Raw genomic sequence first — 26,556 nt, 5'->3', positions numbered from 1 at the left:
GGGGGCGTGACGCCAGCGCGCCTAGGGGGCGGGATATCACGAAAAGCCCCGCCCCTACTTTCCGACAGCTCAGGCCCCACCCACCACCACAACCCCCTACCGCCGATGGTGGGCGAGACCAAGCGCGAGGGGAAGACAGGCAGGGGCCGCGCTCTCCGCGTTTAGCCGACGCTGCCCTACGCCTGGCAGCCACCCCTCCTGAGGCTCCACAAATGGTCCGACCCGCAAGCAAGTGGGCGGGTCCGGCTTTGAAAAGCCGGCGGGTCGGGCCTTGAGGTGGAAGGCGGGAAAATGGCGGATTCCTCGGGGCGCGGCGCTGGGTGAGTTGAGGCGCCCGCAGGTCTGGATTTGTAGACGCCAGAGGGCTGGAGAGGATGGGCAGCGGAGTTGGGGAGTGGGGACCCTCGGAGTGAGTTGGGGTTCGACCCCGCCAGAAACTGCGCGGGCCCCTGAACACCCCGATGGCGTGCTGCCTCTGCGCATGCTCCGGAGCGCGGACACCCGACCGGCCCCGAGTTCCGCGTCCTCGGCTGGGACGCGGGGCGACCTCGGGCAAGCAGCCTGACTGCCCGGTGCTTCGCTTCCTCCGCTACGAAATGGGGCCGATGACGCAGCTGAACCTCGTAGGCGTCGTGTGAGGCTGAAACGCGCTTAGATCGGCGCCTGGGTCTTTACTGTGATGTCGCTCTTGGAATTACCGTTATGCGGTGAACAAGTGGTGGGCGACCAAAGTATCCCCTTTAATCCTCCCATGAGCTTTATTCTGTGCTCCCAGTTTACTGGGGAGATGATGGAGACCCAGCAAGGGGAAGTGACTTGCCTAGGGTAACACCCCATGAGCAAGAAAGAAGTTGAATAGTGACCGAGAGCTAGGCATGAGTGATTCTGAGGCTGTATTTTTCTAGTTTTGTTAATTCTGCCAGTGTTGATCGTGCCAGGTGCAAACTGAAGTGAAATTGGACAGCAAGAGGAATCACTCCACCGCCCCTTGGCCGTAACCGATAGATTGACAGTAGCACTTCCCAGGTACAGGTGTACCTGAGGTTCGCACAGGTTGTAGGGACCCCCCTCTGGTCGCAGCAGGTTCACCCAGGAGCCCATTCGGTTTGAGGCCACAGCCCTAGCTCAGTCCCCAGAGGGAATCTGTGCTCTTGTCTCTTTCTGGCTCTGAGACTGCCCCGAGGGTGACCTATGTAAGACCTGTGTGTCTTTGTTTTGCAGCGAGGAAAAAGGAGGTAAAAGCAGGTGTGAACCGTTAGGAAGCTGTCGGGTTAGGAGGAGCCTGTGGGCGACCACAACTCCTGGCACCTGGCGAACATTTACTAAGTTGCCTCTCCCCACGGTGGCCTGGAAGTGTCCCCAGCATTGCCTGGGTCTCACTTTGGGGTCCTGGGAGCCCGCTTCAGAGGAGGTGGCCGCAGGGACCAGTGGAGCCGCCCTTGGTGATGGGAGCAGGAGTTACAGTGCCCTGGGCGTGGTCCTGCCCCTTCACTTGCCCCCCCCACTACTTGCCCCTCCTGTGTTGCTGGTGTCTGTTCCTGGATCCCTTCTCTTCCCACTAGATCAGGCTGAAACCCTGAAACCCCTAGTCATCCCAGACTCTCCCTCTCCTGCACCCCCACGGCTAATGAGTCAGCGATTCCTATCTCAGGGTTCCTTCTTCCCTATTACATCAGGCTTCATTCTATTTTTATTTTTATTTGTATCTATTTATTTACTGAGATGGAGTCTCACTCTGTTGCCCTGGCTGGAGTGCAATGGCGTGATCTCGGCTCACTGCAACCTCTGCCTCCCCGGTTCACGCCTTTCTCCTGTGTCAGCCTCCCGAGTAGCTGGGACTACAGGTGCATGCCACCACCCCGGCTCATTTTTGTATTTTTAGTAGAGATGGGGTTTCACCGTGTTAGCCAGGATAGTCTGGATCTCCTGACCTTGTGATCCACCCGCCTCAGCCTCTCAAAGTGAGATAACTGCCAGGACCACTCCTAGTACCTGTCTGTCAAGATGTTGATCTTCCCTTTCTTTGAAGGAGCTCTGTGTTTTGTTCACCACTGTGTCTCTACTGGTATGCAGTCGGTGCATCAATGTCTGGTGAATGAATGAACCCAGGGATAATTTGAGATCTCCTGCGATCTCTTCCACGGAGCTCTCATTACCCTCCTCTCTTCTCAGTTCAGATGTTCACCTATGCCTTCTTGCCCAGGTGACCAGGGCTGGCTACTCCTTTTGTCCCTCTTCCTGTTGAGGTGGCTCAGCCTCACTGAAATTGTCCTCAGGCAGCCCTTGGACTGGGCTCTCTGAGCCCTGGTCACCTGGGCAAGAAGGCATAGGCACCTCACCGGCTTCCCTGTGCTTCTTGGGCAGTGAGATGAACAAGACCCCTCTCTCTCTTCTCTTGCAGGAAGCCTGCAGCCGGCCCCACCAATCCTAGCAGCGCCAAGAAGAAGGAGAAAAGAGTTCAAGGTGAGCAGTGTCAGGATCTCTTTAAGGAACATGGTTTTCTTCTTTCATTACGTGCTTTTGGAGGAAGGAAAAAACAGGCCAGAAAAGGCGGCCTATGGCTTTACTTCCTTGTAGTCACACCTCTGGGGATTGTGGATTTGGCCGTCCCAGCCCTGCAGCAAGGGCTGTGTCAGGAACCGTGGTGGTCATTTTGAGCAGTGGCTTCCCTTGCGGCCATGGGGGTCATGGGCTGTGTCCAGGACATGTCCCCTGGAAGCATGGGTGTGGAGACCATGGAGATCGTTATCTAAAATCAAACTCTTGTCTTTTTTTTGAGACAGGGTCTCGCTCTGTTGCCCAGGCTGGTCTCGAACCCCTAACCTCAAGTGATCCTCCTGCCTCCGCCTCCCAAAATGTTGGGATTACAGGCATTAACCACTGCCCCCGGCCTAAAATCAAACTCTAAATTCCCACTGCGTAAGCGTGTCAGTCTCATGAGGGGTGCCTGTACGTCTGATGTCCACCTGTTGGTCTGGGGTCACCGTTAACAGCCTCCCCTACAAGCCAGGTTCACACCGCTGCACTCCAGCCTGGGCGATGGAGTGAGACTCTGTCTCAAAACAAAAAAAAAAGGAAATGTGGCTGGACATGGTGGCTCACGCCTGTATCCCAGCACTTTGGGAGGCCGAGGCGGGTGGATCACGAGGTCGAGAGTTCGAGGCCAGCCTGACCAACATGGTGAAATCCCATCTCTACTAAAAATACAAAAATTAGCTGGGCATGGTGGTAGGTGCCTGTAATCCCAGCTACTCAGGAGGCTGAGGCTGGAGAATGGCTTGAGCCCGGGAAGTGGAGGTTGCTGTGAGCCGCGACCACGCCACTGCACTCCAGCCTGGGTGATGAGCGAAACTCTATCTCAAAAAAAAAAGGAAATGCTCGGCTTGCATGGTAGATTCTAGAGTGCATCATTGGAGGTCAAGACAATGATACAACGAGGTATTTTCTCAGTGTGTGCAGTGTTGCAGGGCCCGATTCAGTGAGCTTAGAGCAGGATTTTATTTCCAAGTAAGGCAAGGTTTGTGTGTTTCAGCATCGCTGGGTGAGTTGTCTTTTTATTTCCCGACCACTTATTCCCAAGTTCTAAACATCGCATGTTAATCTCACATATGACACCTGGCATATGTATGAGCTACCTCATTCTTGGACAAGAATTGTATCCTTTTTTATAACATTGCTTTTGTGGAAAATTCAGCCTGTTTGTCTATTTATTTTTTTGAGATGGAGTCTCGCTCTGTCACCCAGGCTAGAGTGCAGTGGTGCAGTCTTGGCTCACTGCAGCTCCTGCCTCCCAGGTTTAAGCGATTCTCTGCCTCAGCCTCCCGAATAGCTGGGATTACAGGTGCGCGCCACCACCCTGGCTCATTTTTGTGTTTTTAGTAGAGACAGGGTTTCACCATGTTGGCCAGGCTGGTATCGAACTTCTGACCTCAAGTGATCCGTCCACCTCAGCCTCCCAAAGTGCTGGGATTACAGGCGTGACCCACTGTGCCTGGCCAGCCTGTTTAAAAAGTTGTATCCTAGTTTTCTGGAAACTTGAAAGTGCTTTTCTTTCCCTACGGTCCAAGGCAGCCCAAGCCTGAGATCCTTCTTGTTGAGCACAACTGTTTGCTGATACTACTAGAAAGACCCGGGCTGGATGGTCTCTCTGCTGGGAACTGGGGATATCCTTTCTCTCAGCTGTTCGATCATCATCCAGGGGGAGACTCTTTATGTGGCTTGGTTCTGTCCCTGGGACCCCACCTGGTCCTGGCCTCAGCCCTTAGAGACCTGTATCATGAGCATGGCCTCCCAATTGTCCATATCTGCCGGGCACCCACCTGCACCCACACTGGCTCTGCAGGCATGGCGCATTCCTGCCCTGAGGCTGCCCAGATTGACAGCCCGGCCCTTTGGCTGACTGCAGGATCCTTGTTAACTCTTGAGGGCACCTCCTTTCCTCTCAAGGTAGCAGCTGCAGCCCCAGTCCCCAACAGAAGAATCAGCTGGCGCAAAGATGTGGTTGAAGTCACAATCCACTTGACTGAACTCTCAAGCTGTGTGACATTGAGGATGTCGCTCTCCCTGGGTCTCTTCAGTACAAAGGCAAACCTCTGAGCTCTATGGCACTGATACGATGCCGAACTATTCTTTTTTGTTTTTTATGAGACAGAGTCTCACTCTGTCACCAGGCTGGAGTGCAGCGGCACAATCTCGGCTCACTGCAGCCTCCGCCTCTCGGGTTCCAGCGATTCTCCTGCCTCAGCCTCCCAAATAGCTGGGATTACAGGCATGTGCCACCATGCCTGTCTAATATTTGTAGTTTTAGTAGAGACGGGGTTTCTCCATGTTGGCCAGGCTGGTCTCGAACTCCTGACCTCAGGTGATCCGCCTGCCTCGGCCTCCCAAAGTGCTGGGATTACAGGCGTGAGCCCCTGCGCCTGGCCTAGAATCATTCATTTGACATATTCTTGAGTGCCTACCCCGTGCCAGGTGGTGGAACATAGCAGCACGCAAAGGAGACAAAAATCCCAGGCCCCTGGGGCTCTAGGGAGGAGGTGGGCATTGTATGAGAACCATAAGGAGGCTGTGGGTGCGCTAGCAGATGCTGTGACGAAATGGCAGGCAGGGGCAGGGGTGCTGTGGTCTGAACTGAGCAGAGCCTTGAGGGAGGGAGGTGCCTGCAAGGGGATGCACAGCAAGGAGGTCCACGCAGCAGAGTGGCCGAATAGAGCACGTGAGACGTGACAAAGTGATAAGGGTAGAGGCAAGTTGCTGGTGACACAGGGCTCAGAAGGTTCCTGGAGGCACTCAGGCTTCCTGAGCCCATGGACCCAGCACGCCAGCCTGTCTCAGCCCTGAAGGGCAGCTGGAGGCTGATGGAAGGTTTCAGGAAGGAGAGGGCGAGCAATGGTTGTGCCTGGTGGCTCAGATGACCAGGACTGAGAATGGACCACTGGGCTCAGGAGCAAGGGAGGTCACAGTGGTCTTGTCCAAAGGTGTTCTGGTGCAGTGGTGTGTCTGCAAGCTGGACTGTTGGGGGTGGGATTCAAGGGAAGAAGAAAGGAGAGGAAGAGGAGCTGGTGACTAAAGAACTCTGGAGTGTTTGCTGTTGAGGGGTTGGGAGAAATGGGGGAGGCATCTTGTGGAGAGAGGAGCTGTGGGGACTGAGGCAGGGAGGTGGGAGTTGCGGGGCGTTTCCTTGCGGAAGTGAGGGCTGGGCTTTAGCGCCCAGAATGGGGGCGCTTTACCTGGGAGCACAGAGGTCCATTCACAGGGCCAGGGGGATGCAACCCTCAGGACTGGAGGTGACTGCTTGTAGTGGCTGGAGGGTCTCCTGGGGCCACTTCTGTCTTTCCAATGAAGGAGGAAACGGGTCACCGGCTGAAATTGAGGGTTGGGCCAGGCGTAGGAGGTGGGAGGAACAGGTCTGGGGGGGGGGTCCGGGAGAGGGCTGGGGGACAGAACGGAACCAACCGGATCCAGTCCAGACTCCTACCCCCAGAAGCTGAGGTGACAGGTGGCATTTGTTTATCCACAGTCATGCTCCCAGGAGTAGCCCTGGCAGGAGACGTGGGGTCGGGCTGTCACCAGGGATTTGGCTCTGTCTGAAGAGGGCCTGGGTGTTGGGTATGTCTCAGGGCAGGGGGTCCCAAACTGAGTAAGGGGCAGGGGAAGTAAAAGATAGTACCAGGAGTGAGTCCTAGACACACGCAGTGTGGGGAAGGGGCCTTTGGGGTGACATGAGCTGGGAGGAAGGAGTAAGCCACGTGGAGGCTGAAAGCTCTTCTATCCCTCCGCCTTGTCTGAGTGCACTTGCAGCTTTGACCTTGGGGGGTGTTCCTTGACCTTAGTTCCTCAGGAACTCTGGGACTCCACAGATGGCTTGGGACTTGCATACAGTAGGCATCCCATGCATGCTCGAGGCTGCTGAAGGATGTGATCAGAGGCAAGCAGGAAGAGTGATGACCTCTGTTCTGGTCACTGAGTGGGGAGGGCCCCTGGCATGTGGGTCTCTGGGGCGTGGGGTCTGGGTATGTGGGGTCTTCGGTCCTTTGTAGTTTTGTTGTGCACCAACAGTGTGTCTCTACAGGTGGAAGAGTGATTGAGTCCCGTTATCTGCAGTATGAAAAGAAGACAACCCAGAAGGTAAGGCCGCACCCACCTTCCGTGTGCAGCAGATCTGAGCGTGGTTCTGAGTAACTGGGATTCTGAAACTAGTCATGGGAGGCAGTCACAACCTGGTCCTGAAGGAAGCATTTTGGGGTCTTCACCCACTGATGGTGCTTTTGAGACCATCAGCCCTTCATGCTGCCAATTGTGAGTCTCTGTCATCGGCGGCTTATGGCTATAAGCATCTCTTTTACGAAGCTCTGATCTCCATTGAAACATAATATCATTCTTACCTTTTGTTTTGTTTTGGAGACAAGGTCTCTCTCTGTCATCCAGGCTGGAGTGCAGTGGTGTGATCACGGCTCACTGCAGCCTCAACCTCCCAGGCTCAAGCCATCTTCTCACCTGAGCCTTCTGAGTAGCTGGGACCAAAGGCATGTGCTACCATACCAGCTAATTTTTAAACGTTTTTGTAGAGACGGGGTCTCCCTATGTTGCCCAGGCTTGTCTTGAGCTCCTGACCTCAAGTAATCCTCCCGTCTTGGCCTCCCAAAGTGTTGGAATGACAAGCGTGAGCCCTTGCTATGAGCCTAGCCCAGGCTATTCTTGCCTTTCAACCCAGTTAATTTGCTTTCTGGATTCTGAAGCTGTCTTATCGAGTGCCCAGCACACACTTCTTGGTGTCTTGCTGGTATTTAAAAAAACAGCTACTTTGGGAGGCCGAGGCGGGCGGATCACTTGAGGCCAGGAGTTCGAGACCAGCCTGGCCAACATGGTGAAACCCCGTCTCAACTGAAACTACAAAAATGAGCCGGGCGCAGTGGCGTGCACCTGTAATCCCAGCTACTCAGGAGGCTGAGGCAGGACAATCACTTGAACCTGGGAGGCAGAGGTTGCATTGAGTTGAGAGTACACCACGGCACTCCAGCCTTGGCGACAGAGCGAGACCCTGTCCCCTGTCTTAAAAAAAGAGAGAGTTAAAAAAAAAAAAAAACAGGTACAGGTTTTTAGAGAAAAACTATGGGAAAAATGACATGCTTTGATCACTCCGAATTGGAGGAAGAGTTTAGTGAACTATCGTGTAGGCACACCATGAAATACTATGAAACCATTGAAACTAATGGCATGAAAGATATTTAACCACGTGAGAACATGCTTTGTGTGAGAGTTGGTGTGAACAATCAGTAGATTATACAATTGGATATTTTCTTTCAGTGAAGTCAAGGTTGGATTCTTCCCTCTGCTTTCCAAATCTTGGTTTATGATAAAATTAAGTCAAATTCCCACTGCCTGTCTTCCACTCTGGTTGGCTGGTGGGTTCTTGACCCTGTGACTTAAGATTCGGCTTGAGAAAAGAGGATACCTTTGCACAAACATATTATTCTCAGAGCAATTTTCAACAAAGAGTCAGTCTTCGCGCTCCAAATTTTCATGTTGTCGCCAAGACTTGGTTACAGCGCCCCCGTGTGTCTGCGTGCTGTAACATTTTAGCCATTTAGATCTTTTCTGTTTTTTCCTTCCATTTTTAAAATCAAGGTATCATTTACATGGAGTCAGCGTCTTTTTTTTCAGCATAGGGTCCTCCCCCTTTTGACAGACATAGACGGTCACGGAACCGCCTCTGTAATCAAGCTACAGAATGAGTCATCCCTAAATTCCCTTGTGCTCTGATAGGACCAGCCCCTCTCCCACCCCCAGGCAACCACAGATTGGCTTTCTGAATCTGCAGTTTTGCCTTTTTTAGAAGGTCATATCTGTGGCATCACAGTTTGCAGCCCTTGCCTCTGACTCCTGACACTTAGCAGAGTGCCTTTCAAGTTCCTCTGTTGTTGCATGTATTGCAGGTAGGTTCCTCCTTCTTTTTTTTTTTGTTTTTGTTTTTTTTTTGAGATGGAGTCTCGCTCTGTCACCCAGGCTGGAGTGCCGTGGTGCGATCTCGTCTCACTGCAACCTCTGCCTTCTAGATTCAAGCCATTCTCCTGCCTCAGCCTCGGGAGTAGCTGATATTACAGGTGTGTGCCACCCCACCTGGCTAATTTTTGTATTTTTAGTAGAGACAGGGTTTTGGCATGTTGGCCAGGCTGGTCTCGAACTCCTGGCCTCAAGTGATCCACCTGCCTCAGCCTCCCAAAATGCTGGGATTCCAGGCATGAGCCGCCATGCCCGGCCTGGTTCCTTCTTATGGCCGAATAGTATTCCATCAAGTGGATGGACCACAGTGTGTTCATCTGTTCATTGACTGACAGGCAGTCACTTGATTTCCTGTCTTGGTGATTATAAATAAAGCCTCCGTAAACATTCTTGTGTGGTTTTTTGTATAGACGTGTTTTTATTTCTCCCAAGAGGAGGATTGCTGGCTCATAGAAAAACTCGGACTGTGTTTCCTGCTCTCCCACTCAACAGCAGTCAACACAGGACTTCTGTGACCGACGTGAGGGAGGGTTCCCCACCAGCAAGCAGCAGCCACCAGCTAGGTGTCTTCCAATTCGATTCTGACACACTCTACCTGGAAATAGCATCAGAACCTATAGGGTGAGGGCTCAGTCCCCAAGACTGCCCCTCTTCTGCCACTAGAACTTCTGACCAAGTTCAAATCGGGATTCCCATGACCCCCCCTTCTTTGGGTTCAGTTAATTTACAGGAGTGACTCACAGAACTCAAGGAAACTCTTAGGTTTACCAGTTTATTATAAAGGATATTACAAAAGATACAGATGGAGTCGAGTGTGGTGGCTCATGCCTGAAATCCCAGCAATTTGGGAGGTCGAAATGGGAGGATTATTTGAGGCCAGGAGTTCCAGACTAGCATGGGCAAGACCCTGTCTCTGAAAAAAATTTTTTTTCAATAGCCAAGTAAGTGGCTGGGCATGGTGACTTAGGCTTGTAATCCCAGCACTTTGGGAGGTCAAGGTGGGAAGATTGCTTGAGCCTAAGAGTTTGAGGCCAGCCTGGGCAACATAGCAAGACTCTATCTCTACCAAAAAATAAAAATAGCTAGGTGTAGTGGTGCGTGCTTATAGTCCCAGCTACTCGGGAGGCTGAGGCAGGAAGATTGTTTGAGCCCAGGAGGTTAAGTCTGCAGTGAGCCACTGCACTCCATCTTGAGTGACAGTGACATCCTGTCTCTTTTTTTTTTTTTTTTTTTTTTAAATAGATAAGAGATGTGTAGGGTGAGATATGGGGGAAGGCGCACAGAGCTTCCATGGCCTGTTCAGTCATACTACCCTTTAGGAATCTCCACGTGTTCAGCTATCTGATCAGAAATCTCTCCAAGCTCTGTCCTTTTGTGTTTTGTTTTTTTTTTATTTTATTTTTGAGATGGAGTCTCACTCTGTTGCCCAGGCTGGAATGCAGTGGTGCGATCTTGGCTTACTGCAACCTCCGCCTCCCGGGTTCAAGCTATTTTGCCTCAGCCTCCCAAGTAGCTGGGATTACAGGCGCACACCACCATGCCCAGCTAATTTTGTATTTTTAGTAGAGACGAGGTTTCTCCATGTTGGTCAGGCTGGTCTTGAACTCCTGACCTCGTGATCCACCCACCTTGGCCTCCCAAAGTGCTGGGATTACAGGCACGTGCCACCACGCCCAGCTCCTTTTGGGTTTTTATGGAGTCTTCATGACTTAGGCATGATTGAAGCATGGACAGCCCTGTGGAAATATGATTGGTCAAAAAGGGTATGCGCTAAACCCAGCAAGGCCTATCTGTTCAGATTCGTCTTGGCCTCTGTTGCATTTTTTCCTCTGGGGTATGAGGCAGGACCCTCTCTGGCAGATGAAAGGAGTGTGGGAGGTCAGAGAGGTCCTGCTTACTGTAACAAGGGCTTATAGGAGTTACAAGCCATGAATTGTACATGAAAACATCTGTCTCTATATAATGGTAACAAGAAACTACCTGTTATCCACAGTGGCTGCACCATCTTCATGTTCCCACTAGGCACATAGATGAAGAGTACAAGTTGTTACTTTCACATTCTAGCCAGTCTTGTGGGTGTGAAGTGATACTTCATTGTGGCTTTCATTTGTGTTTTCATAATAGCCAATGATATTGAGCATCTTTTCACGTGCTTATTTGCCATTCCTGTATCTTTGCTGATGTGTCTGTTGAGATCTTTTGTCTGGTTTTAAGTTGGGTTGTTTTCTTATTATTGAATTTTGAGGGTGCTTTCTATATTCTGGATACCAGCTCTTTGTGGTGCTTTGCAAATATTTTCTTCTAGTCTGGCTTGTCTTTTCATGCTGTTAAGTATTTTAATTTAAGAGGCAGAAGTTGTCGACTTCGATGAAGCCCAGTTGATCACTTTCCCCATTTGTGGATTGTGCTTTTGGAGTCTTACCCAAGATAGCTCCACCTAATCCAAGATCACAGATTTTCTCATGTTTTCTTGTAGGAGTTTTGTAGTTTAGGTTTTGCTTTTAAGTCTGTGAGTTAGTTTTTGTGTATGGTGTGATGTTTAAATCAAAGTTCATTTTTTCACGTATGGGTGTTCAGTTGTTTCTATCCCATTTATTGAAATGATTTTCCTTTTTCTCATTGTATTCTCTCATCATCTGTGTCAAATACCAGTTGACCATATATGTGGGCATCATGTCTGGGCTCTGTTCTTTTCCATTGTTCTATGTATGCATCCTTATGCTAGTTTCACACTACTGAGGTTAGCGTAGCTTTGCACTAAGTCGTGAGATCAGGTAATGTGAGACCTCCCACTATGCTTTTCCAGGACTGCTTTTCCAGGACTGTCTCTTCTGGTTCCTTTGGCTTTCCATAGAGATTTTAGAATTGTCATTTTCTAGAAAAATATCTGCTGGATTTTGATTATATTGAATCCATAAATCAGGAAGAATGTCTTCTTAATAACATCGAGTCTTTCAATCCATGAACATGGTATGCTTCTCCATTTATATTTAGATCTTCCTGGATTTCTTTCAACTTTGTTTTGTAGCTTCCAGATTATAGATCTTACACATATTTTATTGGGTTTATAACTAAGCATTTGGTGTTTAGTGCCATTGTATATGGTACTCTCTTTTAATTTCAGTCTCCAAACTTGTTCATTGCTACTTCATTGCTAGAGATGTGAACTTTTACATAGTGACCCTGCGTTCTGCACCCTTGCTGTATTAGAGTTCTCCAGAGAAACAGAACCAATCAGAAATGCTTATAAAAGGATATGAATATATAAAAGGGGGATTGGCTTTTTTTTTTTTTTTATGCGGGATTGGCTCATGTGATTATGGAGGCTGAGAAATCCCAGGATCTGCTGTCTGCAAGCTGGAGAGCCAGGAAGGTTGGTGGTTTAGTTCAGTGTGAGTCTGAAGGCCTGAGACCAGGGGAGCCAAAGGTGTAAGTCCCAGTTTGAGGGCAGGAGGAGATGGGGTAAGATGTCTCAGCTCAACCAGGCAAGCAGGAAGCAAAAGGCATGAATTTCTCCTCCTTCCACTGTTTTGTTGTATTCAGGCCCTCAAGGGATTGGATGGTGCCCATACACACTGGGGAGGGCAGTTTATTGCATCCACCAATTCAAATGCTGATCTCATTAGTAAACACAGACACACCCAAAAATGTTCGGTCTGGGGCACCCCATATCCAGTCAAGTTGACACACAAAATTGAAAGAAAACTCCTGTGAAACTTACTTACTAATTTTAGTAGCAGTTTTGAAGATGTTTGGGGATTTTCTACATGAAAAATTACATCTGTAAAAACAGTTTTACTTTTCCTTTCCAACCTGTTTGCCTTTTACTTCTTATCTGAGGACCTCCACTGTGATACTGAATGAGAATGGTGTCTGTGCATCGTCGTGTCCTTGCTCTGGTCTCGCTCTGTCTCCCAGGCTGGGGTGCAGTGGTGCGATCATGGCTCACTGCAGCCTCAAACCCCTGGGCCTGAGCGATCCTCCCAACTCAGCCTCCTGAGTAGCTGGGACCCTGGCCGTGGCCACTGCACCTGCCCCTTGCTTTTTATAAGGTTTTCGTTTTGCTTTTGGTTATTAGAAGGGCAATGTTCCATGTGTTACTTAAAAAAAATATTTTTGACAATATATGTGTAAAAACTTTGTGTTTCCTGATGACCAAAGTTATATGTTCTCTCTAGCAAACTAGCAAATACTGAAATGTGTCTAGAAAAAAATCAGTCATCTGTAATCTGCCATGTCAGGAATCACCAGCAAACATTTTGGTAGTTTCCTATGTTCTCTGCAAGTGAGCGTCTACATTTTGACAAAAGTTGTTTGTCCTGTATATATGAGGTAAAATTTCAAACCTCTTTAAATGTCTCCCCTGCCTCAAAGTAAGAGCAGTTACAAAACACAGTGCAGACCACATCAGGGCCCCTTGTTGTGAAGGGAGGATGTCTTGTCCTCTGAGTGTCATGTGTTCCCATAACAGGCTCCTGCAGGAGATGGGTCACAGACCCGAGGGAAGATGTCTGAAGGTGGAAGGAAATCCAGCCTGCTCCAGAAAAGCAGAGGTGCGAAACAGCACTGGTCCTCGGGCGGTGATGAGCGCGGCGGTACATTTTGTCTCCATGGGTGCTAAGTTCAAGTTCCCTCTTTCCTTTCTGGAAAAGGTCAGAAGCAGTGAGCAACGAGTTGGCGCTTAAGGACAGCCTGGGGGGATGTGGGGAGGTGAGCGGGGATGCGGAGAAAGGGGGAGATCACTTCTTCCCTGTGTGGCCCCAGAGAAAAGCCACACTGCCATCATGGTACTGCTTTGTGACATCAGTTGCTTGTCTACGTGACTGTTTTCCTTCTGGTGCTCTGAGAGCAAGACTCTTAGAGAGGCTGTGAGGACTCATCCTGAGGTCGGGAGTTCGAGACCAACCTGACCAACATAGTGAAACCCCATTTCTACTAAAAATACAAAAATTAACTGGGCATGGTGGCACACGCCTGTAATCCCAGCTGCTTGGGGTGAGGGTGCGGAACTGAGGCAGGCGAATCACTTGAACCTGGGAGGTGGAGGTTGCAGTGAGCCGAGATTGCGCCCTTGCATTCCAGCCTGGGCAACCAAGCGAGACTCTGTCTCAACAACAACAAAAAGACTCAACTCTGCTGTTTGTAACATTAAAAACAGCCCCAGTCCAGACACAGAGGAACAAGTATAGCTGTGTGCCAATAAAACTATTTACAAGCAAAGGAAGCAGGCTGGATTTGGCCTGTGGGCTACAGTTTGCCACTCCTGGTGTAGATGTTTGTGAGAATTCGCACTACGCCCTTCCCAGGCGTGGTTGAGAAGCAGAAACAGCCACACTAGAGCCAGCCTGCTAGTCTTCCCCCATCTAACTGGGTCGAAGGCCATGCATGAAGCTGGGAATGCTGGTGTGGTCAGGGGACCAGAGACTGGGCCTGCCACACCTTAAAACCAGTTCTCACTCAAGGGTGATTCTGACCCCCAGGGGACTCTGGCAGTGTCTGGAGATGTGTTTGGTTGTCATACCTGGGGGAAGGGGTTTTACTAGCATCTGGTGGGTGGAGGCCAGGGAGGCCACTCAGTGTCCTGCAATGCACAGGACACCCCCACCACAGCAAGGAAGGATCCAGCCCCACGTGCTCGCAATGCCATGGCTAAGAAACCTTAATTTAAACCTCACTATAATGATTTCAAAGGACTGCTTGTTTGAGTTCCATTGTATGGCTTTGTAGAAAATTAATTTTCTTAGTTCAAATGCTATACGTGCTGGTGATAAAATATTCCAGGGCAAAAGCAATAGCAATAAAAAGTTACCACCTCTAGCTGGGTGTGGTGGCTCACGCCTATAATCCCAGCCAGCACTTTAGGAGGATGAGGTGGGTAGATCCCTTGAGCTCAGGAGTTCAAGACCAACCTGGGCAACATGGTGAAACCCTATCTCTACTAAAAATACAAAAAAATAAATTATGTGGGCGTCGTGGCACTCGCCTGTATTCTCAGTTACTCAGGAGGCTGAAGTGGGAGGATTGCTTGAGCCCAGGAGGCAGAGGTTGCAGTAAACCTAGATTGTGCCACTGCACTCCAGCCTGGGTGACAGAGCAAGACCCTGTCTCAAAAAAAAAAAAAAAAATTCCACCTCCTCACCCCAGGCTCCCAGTCTGTGCCCTGAGGGCATGTGCTCTCAATAGATTTTTGCTGATCTTTCCAGATTAAGAATTTCAACACAAATGGTTGTTTTGTTGTACCCTACAGTTGCGGTGACCTTCCTTTTTTCATTTCCAGGTCATTCGTTTCCTCAGCTGCATAGTTGTTCATTGAATAGTCTCATGCTTAGTTCCTAACACAACAACGTATCGTACATGCCATCTGTTGGCGTTTGCAGCACTCCCGGGCTCTTGTATAATGGTAGCATACCGTATGCCAGTGCCCATCTTAGACAGCATAAGGCTTAATTTTACAGTTTAGAATATAAGTTAAAAGACGAAGGGACCTCCCAGGGAAGACGAACAGTCCAGAAGCTGCAGAAAAAAGATGGAAAGATTACTTGGCTGAGTGTGGTGGCTCATGCCTGTAATCCCAACACCTTGGGAGGCTGAGGTGGGTGGATCACCTGAGGTCAGGAGTTCGAGACCTGCCTGGCCGACATGGTGAAACCCCGTCTCTATTAAAAATACAAAAATTAGCCGAGTGTGGTGGCGGGCGCCTGTAATCCCAGCTACTTGGGAGGCTGAGGCAGGAGAATCACTTGAACCCCGGGAGGCGGAGGTTGCAGTGAGCTGAGATCGTGCCATCACACTCCAGCCTGGGTGACAAGAGTGAAACTCCATCTCAAAACAAAAAAGATGGGAAGAGAGTAGAGGGTAGAATGGGAGTATGGCATCGTATCCCACCCTTAGCACCTGGAAACTAGCAGAAAGGCTTATTTGCGTCTCTTTGGTTATACAGAATGTCTCTCTCTTCTAGTGGTACTTTAAAAATAGAGTCAAGGTGATGGCTGGGAATTTCCACAGGTTTGTGGTTTTTTTTTTTTTTTTTTTTTTTAATTTTTTTTTAGCCTTTCCACCTTGGACGAAATTGGGTTTTTAGAAGCAAGTGGTATTGTTCAAAAACACAGCCTCGTTTCCTGGCTTCAATGGAGAGTGTCTCTTGACTGTGCTGACTTTTGGGGATTCTTTTCTTAACAGCAGATAGCAGTGGGGTCGGAAAGGGTGACCTGCAGTCCACGTTGCTGGAAGGGCATGGCACGGCTCCACCTGACCTGGATCTCTCTGCCATTAATGGTAAATCATTTGTTTCGCCCCTTCTGTCACTCGCTGGGGGTTGCAGTAGGTCTCAGTGGGCTTCCAAAGTACAGTTGCCCCTTGGCCTATGATGGGGTTACATCCAACAAACCCATTGTAAGTTGAAAACATTGTACATCAAAAATATACTTAATACCTTGGTAAAGGATATTAAACTTGCCTTTTGCCCCTTGCAAAGTTGAACAACTGTAAGCTGGACTGTTATAAGTCCATATACTCCTCAATTTATGATGGGGTTACATTCCGATAAACCCATCATTTAAAAAAATGGCAACCAGGGACCGTCTAGATACGCTGCTCACCATTAAAAATGCTGTGCTTTATCTTAGACAAAAGCATCATCAGAAAGACGCCACAGTTAGCAAAAACAATAGCAAAGAAACCCGAGTCGACATCGTTTTCTGCCCCTCGGAAAAAGAGCCCAGTAAGTGTTTGAAACAAGAGGGCAGCCACAGACGGGCTGCATGGATCTGATTTAGATTCCACTCCGAACCAGCTGCCGAGTGCCCACAGATCCAAGAACAGATAAGACACCCATGCCCTTTAGGACAAAAATCAAGACCACAAATGTTCTTAGACCGTTTGTAGAGTGTACATTTCCCCGAGTACACATTCAGTAGTGGATACCAGTGTGGAACCATGTAAAAAATGAGACAGGGGACTTCTCTGTGCTCACGCTGTGCTAGGAAAGGCACAGTGCCAGGCCCTGTCCTTTGGTGGGAGGACGGCTAGGCTGTGGTCTCACTGGGGTGAGGACTAGACTGGTGGGTGGGGGACCAGCAGGTGGGGAGACTGCATTCTGGTCCTGGTGCAGCACCAAATTGGTGGGTATCCTCAGCTTGTCCTTGACTACCCAGCTGCTGCTGTCTCTTCATCTGCCAGAGGCCAGGGGAAGGAAGGTTGTGGACCTCCCTCTCTCATCTCAGAGCACCGGAGAAAACCAAAGAAAATAGAAGCAATAGACCCACTACAGCAGAGAACTACCAAATATCAAACTGAATACAGAAAATCCACACAAGCCAGAGTTCTGCCCCTGCTGGGAAAAGAGCTGGATTTATACCACTTCATCAGGAATTGAGAGGGTCTTTTTCTTTTCTTAAGGATTTATCTGAAGCGATGGAAATGATGGAGTCTCAGACACTACTGCTGACGCTACTCTCCGTAAAGGTGAAAACAGTTCCTCGTTCACGTACGCCATGGATGGAAGGGTGGCCTCCATTCGCCATGGGGAGGGAGGCCCCACCCGCCTGAGCTTTTCTTTCATATTTAACAGATGGAGAACAATCTTGCTGAGTTTGAAAGAAGGGCAGAAAAGAATTTATTAATAATGTGTAAGGAGAAGGAGAAGCTACAGAAAAAGGCCCATGAGCTGAAGCGCAGGCTTCTCCTCTCTCAGAGGAAGCGGGAGCTGGCAGATGTCCTGGATGCCCAGGTCAGTTGTAAGTGACACTCTGTGACCAGTGAGTGTTCCCTGTGAATCTGTCCCATCTCCACTGTTTCGGGTAGCGTTCGTACTAGGGTGCCATTGCTCACTGGCTTCTCACTCTGTGTTAGGCTTTTAATGCCAGCCACACTTGCTGTGGTCCTGGTGTTGGTCTGTGATGACACTTTTAGAGGATGAGGTTACAAAATGAAGTGTGAACTAGTAAGGGAGGCGCGCACCTTCTATGCCCTTGTGCAGAGACTTCCTGAGCGCCCAGTGATCATGGGCAGCAACAGGACGACGCACTGTGGGACTCCCCTGGAGGGTCAGGGTGCTGGTGGGAGGCACACCACTCCTAGTGCTGTGTGGTCAGCGGTGTCGGTGTGGGAGAAGGACAGGAACGAACCCCTGGAACCCAGAAAGGGCTGGTAGGCAGGGGCGGGCCCCCCCACCCACTGGATGAGTTTCCTGTGGTTGCCGGAACAGAGTCCCACAACCTGGGTGGGCAAAACAACGGGAATCCATTGTCTTATGGTTCCGGAAGCTGGAAGACGGAGATTGGGGTGTTGGTGGTTGGCTGTGTCTGAGGGCTGCGAGGGAGAATCTCTCCTGGCCCTCTCTTTGGCCTGTGAATGGTTGTCTTCTCTGTCTGTTCACATGTCCTTCCCCCTGTGTGTGTCTGTGTCCCCCTTTCCCCACAAGACACCAGTCGCGTTGGATTAGCACCCCCCACAAAACCCCCTGATCACCTCATGGTAACTTAATGACCCTGATCAAGTCCCTATTTTCAAATAAGGGCACATTCCAGGGTACTAGAGGTTGGAACGTCTGGTATGAATTTGGGGAGATACAGCTCAACCCCTAACATACAAAATTTTCGTGTGAGTACCCCTGCAGCTAGACCCTGGACTGAGTACAGGGTCCCTGGACTGAGTACAGGGTCTCTGACCTTAGGGAGCTTAAAATGGAAGAAAAAGAGACAAACCCAGTTGACCCTCAAACAGCAAACCTGAATTTGAGTGTGAGGTTCTTACATGCAGATTTTTTTCTTTCTTTTTTTTTTTTGAGGCGGAGTCTCGCTCTGTCGCCCGAGCTGGAGTACAGTGGCCGGATCTCAGCTCACTGCAAGCTCCGCCTCCCGGGTTTACACCATTCTCCTGCCTCAGCCTCCCGAGTAGCTGGGACTACAGGCGCCCGCCACCTCGCCCGGCTAGTTTTTTTTTGTTTTTTTTTTTGTTTTTTTTTGTTTTTGAGACGGAGTCTCGCTCTGTCGCCCAGGCTGGAGTGCAGTGGCGCTATCTCGGCTCACTGCAAGCTCCGCCTCCCAGGTTTACGCCATTCTCCTGCCTCAGCCTCCCGAGTAGCTGGGACTACAGGCGCCCACCACCTCGCCCGGCTAATTTTTTTGTATTTTTAGTAGAGACGGGGTTTCATTGTGTTAGCCAGGATGGTCTCGATCTCCTGACCTCGTGATCCGCCCGTCTCGGCCTCCCAAAGTGCTGGGATTACAGGCTTGAGCCACCGCGCCCGGCCCATGCAGATTTTTTTCAATAAATATATTGAAAAAAGTTTTAGAGATTTGTGACAATTTGAAGAAACTCAGCTGAACCTCATAGCCTAGAAATACTAAAAAAATTAAGAAAAAGTTAGGCACGTCATGAATGCATACATATTTGTCCCAGCATGGGCAACATAGTGACATCCAATCTCTGCAAAAAACATTTTTTTTTTTTTGAGAGGGAGTCTTGCTCTGTCACCCAGGCTGTAGTGCAGTGGTGTGATCTCAGCTTACTGCAACCTCTGCCTCCCAGGTTCGAGTGACTTTCATACCTGAGCTTCCTGAGTAGCTGGGACTATAGGCATGCACCAACACGCCCAGCTAAATTTTGTATTTTTAGTACAGACAGGGTTTTGCCATGTTGGCCAGGCTGGTCTCGAACTCCTGACCTCAAGTGATCTGCCCTCCTCAGCCTCTGAAAGTGCTGGGATTATAGGTGTGAGTCACCACATCTGGCCAATCTCTATAAAAATTAAAAATTAGCCAAGTGTGGTGGCATATGCCTATAGTCCCAGCTACTTGGGAAGCTGAGGCAAGAGGTTTGCTTGACCCTGGGAGGTGGAGGCTGCAGTGAGCTATGATCACTCCACAGCACTCCAGCCTGGGCAACACAGTAAGATCTGTCTGTAAAAAATATATATGTGCAGTGGCTCACGCCTGTAATTCCAGCACTTTGGGAGGCTGAGGTGGGTGGATTACTTGAGGTCAGGAGTTCGAGACCAGCCTGGCCAACATGGTGAAACCGCGTCTCTACTAAAAATACAAAAAATTATCTGGGCATGGTGATGCGTGCCTGTAACCCAGCTACTTGGGAGACTGAGACACGAGAATCGCTGGAACCTGGGAGGCGGAGGTTGCAGTGAGCCGAGATTGCGCCACTGTACTCCAGCCTGGGAGATAGAGCAAGACTGCGTCTGAAAATTTGTGTGTGTGTGTGTATGCGTGTATGGTGTGTGTGGGGGGTGTGTGTGTGTATAGATGCATGTTTATTATTTACATGTTTATTGAATGTTTGTTATCAGTAAGGTTTCAGTCAACAGTAGCTATCAGTAAATTTGGAGGAAGTCAAAAGTTATATACAGATTTTTGACTGCACAGGAGTTGATGCCCCAAACTCCCATGTTGCTCAAGGGTCAACTGTATATCATTTCAAACCCCCATGAAGACCCACACAGCATGTTTGGGATGGGAGTGGGCCATGCCGGGAATGGTCTTGTGGAAGGCAGACGTTTAGGCACAGTGCTCTAAAGCAGGTGGGCCCAGCTTAGGGCCTAAGCCTAGAACCACTGGAAAGCAGACGTGCATTCTCAGTAAGGGGCCTGGGCCGCCGTACCATCCACTTGGCTCTCTTGGGGAGAGCTCACCACACCCTTGGAAACTTCCTGAGCTCTGAGCCCCTCGGGGGTCGTGAAGAACAGTGCTGTATCTTAACCCTGCACAATCCGTTAAGCTTCCAGAGAGGGGACTCCAGGGTCTACCTCCATTATCCCTTCTGCTTACAGATCAACATGCTCAGCCCCTTCGAGGCAGTGGCCACACGCTTCAAGGAGCAATACAGGACGTTCGCCACGGCCCTGGACACCACCAGGCACGAGCTGCCTGTGAGGTCCATCCACCTGGAGGGAGACGGGCAGCAGCTCTTAGGTAGGAAACGGGACATCCCAGCGCGTGTGCAGCAGGCGGGGTGAGGAGTGTGTGGGTGCTTCCCATGGGCCCGACGTCATCGCCACAAGTGTCCTCTTCCCCATCTAAGGCAGAGGATGGGGAGGGCTGGTCAGGCTGTGGTTCCTCCAGGGTCTCGCCCTGAGTAAGTAACCACACTGGGATTTGAACCTTGGGCAGTGGGATTCACAGTGATCTGTCCTGCCAAAAGGCATTTTGCAGGGACAACCTGTAGTCTCCTGAGTCCTGCGCCCAACAAATGTGCCTTCGTGGTCGCGGGGTGACAGGACCACCAGCCGCACCCCGGCTTTCCCCCTCAGCAGAGCAGTGAGGTCCCTTTCAGGCATAGGCTTCCCACCTAATCTCTAACTTGAAAACTTTGGCAAGTGTGAAAAAACTGCCACGCTGCATCTTAAATTCTCTTCAGAACAGGTATCTTCCCAAAGACAGCGTCTCGCTCTGTCGCCCAGGCTGGAGTGCAGTGGCACAATCTCAGCTCACCGCAACCTCTGCTTCCTGGGCTTAAGTGATCTCCCACCTCAGTCTTCTAAGTAGCTAGGAGTACACATGTGCACCACCAAACCTGGCTAATTTTTTTTTTTTTTTCTGTAGAGACGGGATTTCACTATGTTGCCAAGGCCGGACTTGAACTCGAGTTCAAGCAGTCCTCCCACCTTGGCCTCCCAAAGTGCTAGGATTATAGACATGAGTCTCCATGGCCTGCCATTGTTCTTTTTTTTTTTTTTTTGGAGGTGGAATCTTCTTGCCTAGTCGCCCAGGCTGGAGTGCGGTAGTGCAATCATAGCTCACTGCAGCCTCGAACCTCTCAGGCTCTGCTCAGATCCTCCCACCTCAGCTTCCTGAGTAGTAGCCTCCCTAGTGCTTCAGGCATCCACCACTGCACCTGGTTAATTTTTCTTTTTGAAACGGAGTTTTGCTCTTGTTGCTCAGGCTGGAGTGCAATGGCGCAATCCTGGCTCTCTGCAACCTCCACCTCCGGATTCAAGCGATTCTCCTGCCTCAGCCTCCTGAGTAGCTGGGATTACAGGCACGCGCTACCATGCTCGGCTAATTTTCTATTTTTGGTAGAGACGAGGTTTCTCCATGTTGGTCAAGCTGATCTTAAACTCCTGACCTCATGTGATCTGCCTGCCATGGCCTCCCAAAGTGCTGGGATTACAGGCATGAGCTGCTGCGCCTGGCACACCTGGCTAATGATTGTTTATCTTTTTGTAGAGATGAGGTCTGGCTATGTTGCCCAGGCTGATCTAGAACTGCTGGACTCAAGTGATCTCCCACCTTGGCCTCCCTAAGCACTGGGTTCCTGAATAGGCGTAAGCCCCCCGCCCGGCAGGTTTCTGATTTTATGACTACGGTCACCTCCACATCTGTACTCTCAGAAAACACTCAGTCTCTTAGGTAGTTGCTGGGAACTGGCCTAGGGACCGTGTTGAGTTTTCTGGGGCTGCCATACCAAGTGACTACAGAATGGGTGGTTTGAAACAACAGAGATCCTCACTCCCAGTTCTGGGAGTCTTGATTTCAGCCAGAAGTCTGAAATCAAGGCATTGATGGGATTGGCTCCTTCTAGGGGCTGTCGGGTGAGCCCATCCTGTGTCTCCGCCACCTGCTGGTGGCTGCCGTCGTACCTTGGCGTTCCTTGGCTCTGGCTGTGTCCCTCCATTCTCTGCCCGTCTTCACGTGGCCTCCTCCCTGGCTGTCTTGTTATTGAAATTTCCTGCATCAGTATGGTGGCGCACGCCGGTTATCCTAGCACTTTAGGAGGCTGAGGCAGGGGATCACGAGGTCAGGAGTTCAAGACCATCCTGGCCAAGATGGTGAAAGCCCGTCTCTACTAAAAATCCAAAAAAAATTATCCAGTTGTGGTGGCAGGAGCCTGTAATCCCAGCGACTCGGGAGGCTGAGGCAGGAGAATGACTTGAACCCGGGAGGCGGAGGTTGCAGTGAGCCAAGATTGCGCCACTGTACTCCAGCCTGGACAGCAGAGCCAGACTCTGTCTCAAAAACAAAAAAAAAGAAATTTCCCGCATCTGATGAGGACACCAGTCACTGGATTAGGCCCACCCATCTTAACTCCACCCCATCCACAAAGATCCTGTTACCGGTTAAGGTCACTCACTGGGAGTGGAGAGTTGGAGTGAAATGTACGTATTGGGGAGGGCATAATTCGGTCCACAGCTGGAGGGAGAAGACGCTGGCTGATACGGCGCTTAAAAGGCTCCCAAAATGTGACTCTCGTGTACGACTGGCCTTAATGTGACGTGCGTTGGGGAAGGGGGCGTGTTGTCCTAGTGCGGGTGACAGGTCCCGTAGTTGCAGGCATCCCTCTGCTCAGTGGCGCAGGGAACAAGGACTGTTTTTCAGTTGCTCATGGTCTGGCTGGGAGGCCTCAGGCATTCTCCCTGGCACAGCACAGCCTTTTTCACATTTGCATTGGTTTCTGTTGAGGATCCCAGAGTGACATTTCATTTCTGTTCCAATGTCCTCCTGGATGGTGGACGTGCCTGTCCCACAATCTCAGAGCACAGGACGGAGAAGGCACGAATGTCTTCCTTGGCTTCCGCTTCTTCCCTGTGCGCTCTCCACGGTTCCAGCACGATAGCCGAGCATCGGGAGACAAGCCTGTCGGCCACTCCACTCCTGCGTGTCTTGCGTGGGGCACCTTGCCATCCATCGCCCACCATGCCTCTTCCCCTCCAGATGCCCTGCAGCGTGAACTGGTGACCACTCAGCACCTCCTGGCAGCACTTGACGTTGGCGATTCGGAAGAAAATGTGCAGGTGCTGGACTTACTGAGCGAACTCAAGGACGTGACGGAGAAAAAGGACCTTGAGCTCCGAAGGTACCTCAGAAAATGCTTTAAGAAAGAGGTGGCACCCTGTTTGCTCAGGGCTGTTGGTGGCTGCCCTGTTGGGGTGGTGCCGAGTTCCTATTAGAGTTCAGAGGAGGTTCAGCCCCCTGAGCGAGCTGCTCTTTTCCCAGACGTTGCATGATATGAGAATGGCCAGCAGGTGTCAATGTCATCCATATTGTGGATAACAAAATCTCCAAGAGCACCTGCCTTGCCTTCCCTTGCCGTTTTTTTTTTTTTAAGACAGGTTCTCACTCTGTAGCCCAGGCTGGAGTGCAGTGGCAGATCTCAGCTCGCTGCAGCCTCAGACTCTTGGGCTCAAGTGATCCTCCCACCCCAGCCTCTTCAGTAGCTGGCACTGCAGGTGTGTCCCACCATGCCCGGCTAATTTCCCTTTTCTAGCCCACTTCTCAGTCGTTTTTGAGTGAATGGGGATTCTAGGTGAAGTGAGGATCAAATATGCTGTAAGATGGGTCCTAGATTCACAGAGTGTAAGACTCAAGCAGAGCAGGGGGGAGAGAAGAGCAAACGAGCTCATTGCCCACTTGGAAACATCCATGGAAGGGCCGGGCGCACTGGCTCACACCTGTCATCCCAGCACTTTGGGAGGCCAAGGCGGGAGGATCACTTGAGGCCAAGAGTTCAAGACCAGCCTGGGCAACATGGCGAGACCTTGTCTCTATTATTTATGTATTTATTTGTTTATTTTGAGACAGAGTTCCCCAGGCTGGAGTGCAGTGTCACGATTTTGGCTCACTGCAATCACCTCCCAGGTTCAAGCAATTCTCCTACCTCAGCCTCCCAAGCAACTGGGATTGTGGGTGCCCCCCACACGCCCGGCTAATTTGGTATTTTTAGTAGAGACAGGGTTTCACCATGTAGGTCAGGCTGGTCTCGAACTCCTGACCTCAAGTGATTTGTCCACCTTGGCCCCTCAAAGTGCTGGGATTACAGGCATGAGCCACCACACCGGACCACTCTGTTTAAAAAATACAAACATTAGGCACAGCGGTGCATGCCTGTGGTCCCAGCTACTCAGGAAGCAGAGGTGGGAGAATCATCTGAGCCCGGGGAGGTCAAGGCTGTCATGAGCTGTGGTCATTAGAGTAAGACCCTGTCTCAGGAAAAAAAAAAAAAAAAAAAAATCCATGGAAGTCCTCAAGCAGCTGGAGGAGAAAGGGTGTCACCTGTCATTCACATCCTCAAAGTAACCCAGCAGCACAGGCGCCCTCACATCAGCCCTGTTGGTGTTTTCAACGCCTTCCGGGATAAGGTCCCAGGAGGATGTTTTTTGAACTTCTGATTGATAGAAATGGCCCAGATCTTAAAGGACTGTGCAGTGGCTTTCACAGAGCACATATCCTTGTGGGTCCAGACCCCCAAAACCCATCAAGACCCCCCTTTTTTTTTTTTTTTACCTCCCCCAGGAGATGTCTAACCACGTGCTTTTCTCCACCTCTTCCAGAAGACTATCTTTTCTCTTTTTTGCAATGCTAAATTTTTTTCTGAGTGCTTAAAATATTGGAAAAGGACTTATGCAAAACAACTGCCAGCCACTGTGGCATTTCTTTCTCCTGTGGGTGGCCATGGATCAATTCAGGAGACATCAAAGGGTTATAAAGCCACAGTGCCACTCCCGGGCTGACTCATTCACCCATGAACGGCAGAACGCTGATTGACCCAGTCACCTCTTAAAGGGCCCACCTCTCGCTGCTGCCATATTGGGGATTATTATTATTATTGAGATAGGGTTTCATTTTCATTGCTTAGGCTGGAGTGCAGTGATGTGATCTCAGCTCACTGCAACCTCTGCTTCCGAGGCTCAAGCGATCATCCCACCCCAGCCTCCCAAGTAGCTGGGACTACAGGTGTGCACCACTGCACCCGGCTAATTTTTTTTTGAGACAGAGTCTCACTCTGTTGCCCAGGCTGGAGTACCAGTGGCGCGATCTTCGGCTCACTCCAACCTCCGACTCCTGGGTTCAAGCGATTCTCCTGCCTCAGCTTCCCCAATAGCTGGGATTACAGGTGCGTTCCACCACGCCTGGCTAATTTTTATATTTTTAGTAGAGATGGTTTCACCATGTTGGCCAGGCTGGTCTTGAACTCCTGACCTCAGGTGATCCACCCGCCTTGGACTCCCAAAGTGCCGGGATTACAGACGTCAGCCACTGCACCCAGCTTTTTAAATTTTTTTTGTACAGACGTGGTTTTACCATGTTGCCCAGGCTGGTCTCGAACTCCTGGCCTCAAGCTATCTGCCTGCCTCGGCCTCCCAAAATTCTGAGATTACAGCACTTTAATCCCACCTCGCCCGGCCAGGGGATTAATTTTTTAATGGGCGTTTGGGTGGGGACAGAGACTTCCGCCACAGCAGCAGCACAGCACGGAGCTCCGTGAACATTTCTTGGATGAATGAGTCTCTGCTTTTGTGCTTGGTGCTGTTCTTGGGGGGTTTCCCTGATTGCGTCTTTTCAGACAGATCTTGTTTGCTGCTCCTTTCCCACTGAGCACGTGGGCTGTGTGACAGTCCGCCTCCCCGCATGGCAGCGCCTCGTTCACCACACACGTGTGCTTCACCTCAGAGGGTGAAAGCCGTTCTTTCTCCCGTCCTCAACAGGAGCTTCAGCCAGGTGCTGGAACTCTCCGCAGAGGTGAGCAAAGAGGCAGCCTTGGCAAACCAGGAAGTCTGGGAAGGGACCCAGGGCGTGGCGCCCCCCAGCCAGTGGTATTTCAATCAAGATGGTGCCTGCAGAGAATCTCGGGGAGCACCCAAGAACACGCGCCTGTCTGAGGACGACAACCCGGGTGCCCCATCAACCCCCACTCAGGCCACGTTCATCAGCCCGAAGGAAGACTTTTCTTGAAGCAGCCAGGGAGAAGTCCCGCCCTCGGTCTCTCGTTCAGGGAGGGACTTGTGGTGACTCGTGGTTACATTCAGGACACTTGAGCACTTTATACACTACCGTAGCCCTGTAGCTATTTTTATGTGATAATCTCGTTTGATACTTAAACAGTAAACCTGTTTTGCAGTTGAAGCCTCCGTGTTCTATGAAGGGGGCCAGTTGGAAGGCCTGTGTTGTCTCGAGTTCTTCTGGATGACTGGTCCTGAAATTCAGGGCCTCCACGACATGCCCAGTATCCCACCGTCAGGATTATTTCATGTCCTTCAGTCACAAGGGTGGTTTTGGGACAGCAAATTAGGAATTGGCCCTCGAGTGGACATGCTTTGTTTTATTTATT

The 26,556-nt window shown here is 50.4% G+C and overlaps 1 protein-coding gene and 1 long non-coding RNA gene across 6 annotated transcripts; one reads left to right on the top strand and one right to left on the bottom strand.

Annotated features, from left to right (window-relative positions):
• The first annotated feature begins 62 nt into the window (after window positions 1-62).
• On the top strand, window positions 63-26,351 carry HAUS8 (HAUS augmin like complex subunit 8). 5 transcript variants are annotated; one of them, XM_015123248.3, is made up of 11 exons: window positions 63-320; window positions 2,402-2,463; window positions 6,572-6,627; window positions 12,974-13,055; window positions 15,685-15,777; window positions 16,128-16,222; window positions 16,900-16,965; window positions 17,072-17,230; window positions 20,282-20,423; window positions 23,163-23,304; window positions 25,934-26,351. In XM_015123248.3, the coding sequence occupies exons 1-11, from the start codon at window positions 292-294 to the stop codon at window positions 26,178-26,180; spliced, it is 1,173 nt and encodes a 390-aa protein (XP_014978734.3). In that variant the 5' UTR covers window positions 63-291; the 3' UTR covers window positions 26,181-26,351. The 5 variants fall into 5 exon arrangements, with proteins under 5 accessions (XP_014978734.3, XP_014978733.3, XP_077834429.1 ...); XM_015123247.3 differs by having other exon boundaries at window positions 15,682-15,777; XM_077978303.1 differs by lacking the exon at window positions 63-320 and adding an exon at window positions 529-718.
• LOC144336853 (uncharacterized) lies at window positions 16,565-18,868 on the bottom strand. Its single transcript, XR_013409217.1, has 2 exons — window positions 18,609-18,868; window positions 16,565-18,422 (listed from the first exon to the last, which is right to left on the bottom strand). It is a non-coding gene; the product is annotated as an uncharacterized LOC144336853 (long non-coding RNA).
• Window positions 26,352-26,556: the final 205 nt, after the last annotated feature.

This window comes from Macaca mulatta, chromosome 19 (genome assembly GCF_049350105.2).
Source record: "Macaca mulatta isolate MMU2019108-1 chromosome 19, T2T-MMU8v2.0, whole genome shotgun sequence".
Classification (NCBI taxonomy): Eukaryota; Metazoa; Chordata; class Mammalia; order Primates; family Cercopithecidae; genus Macaca; species Macaca mulatta.
The sequence above is the reverse complement of the archived record's forward strand: the minus strand, read 5'-3'. Positions and strand labels throughout refer to the sequence as shown.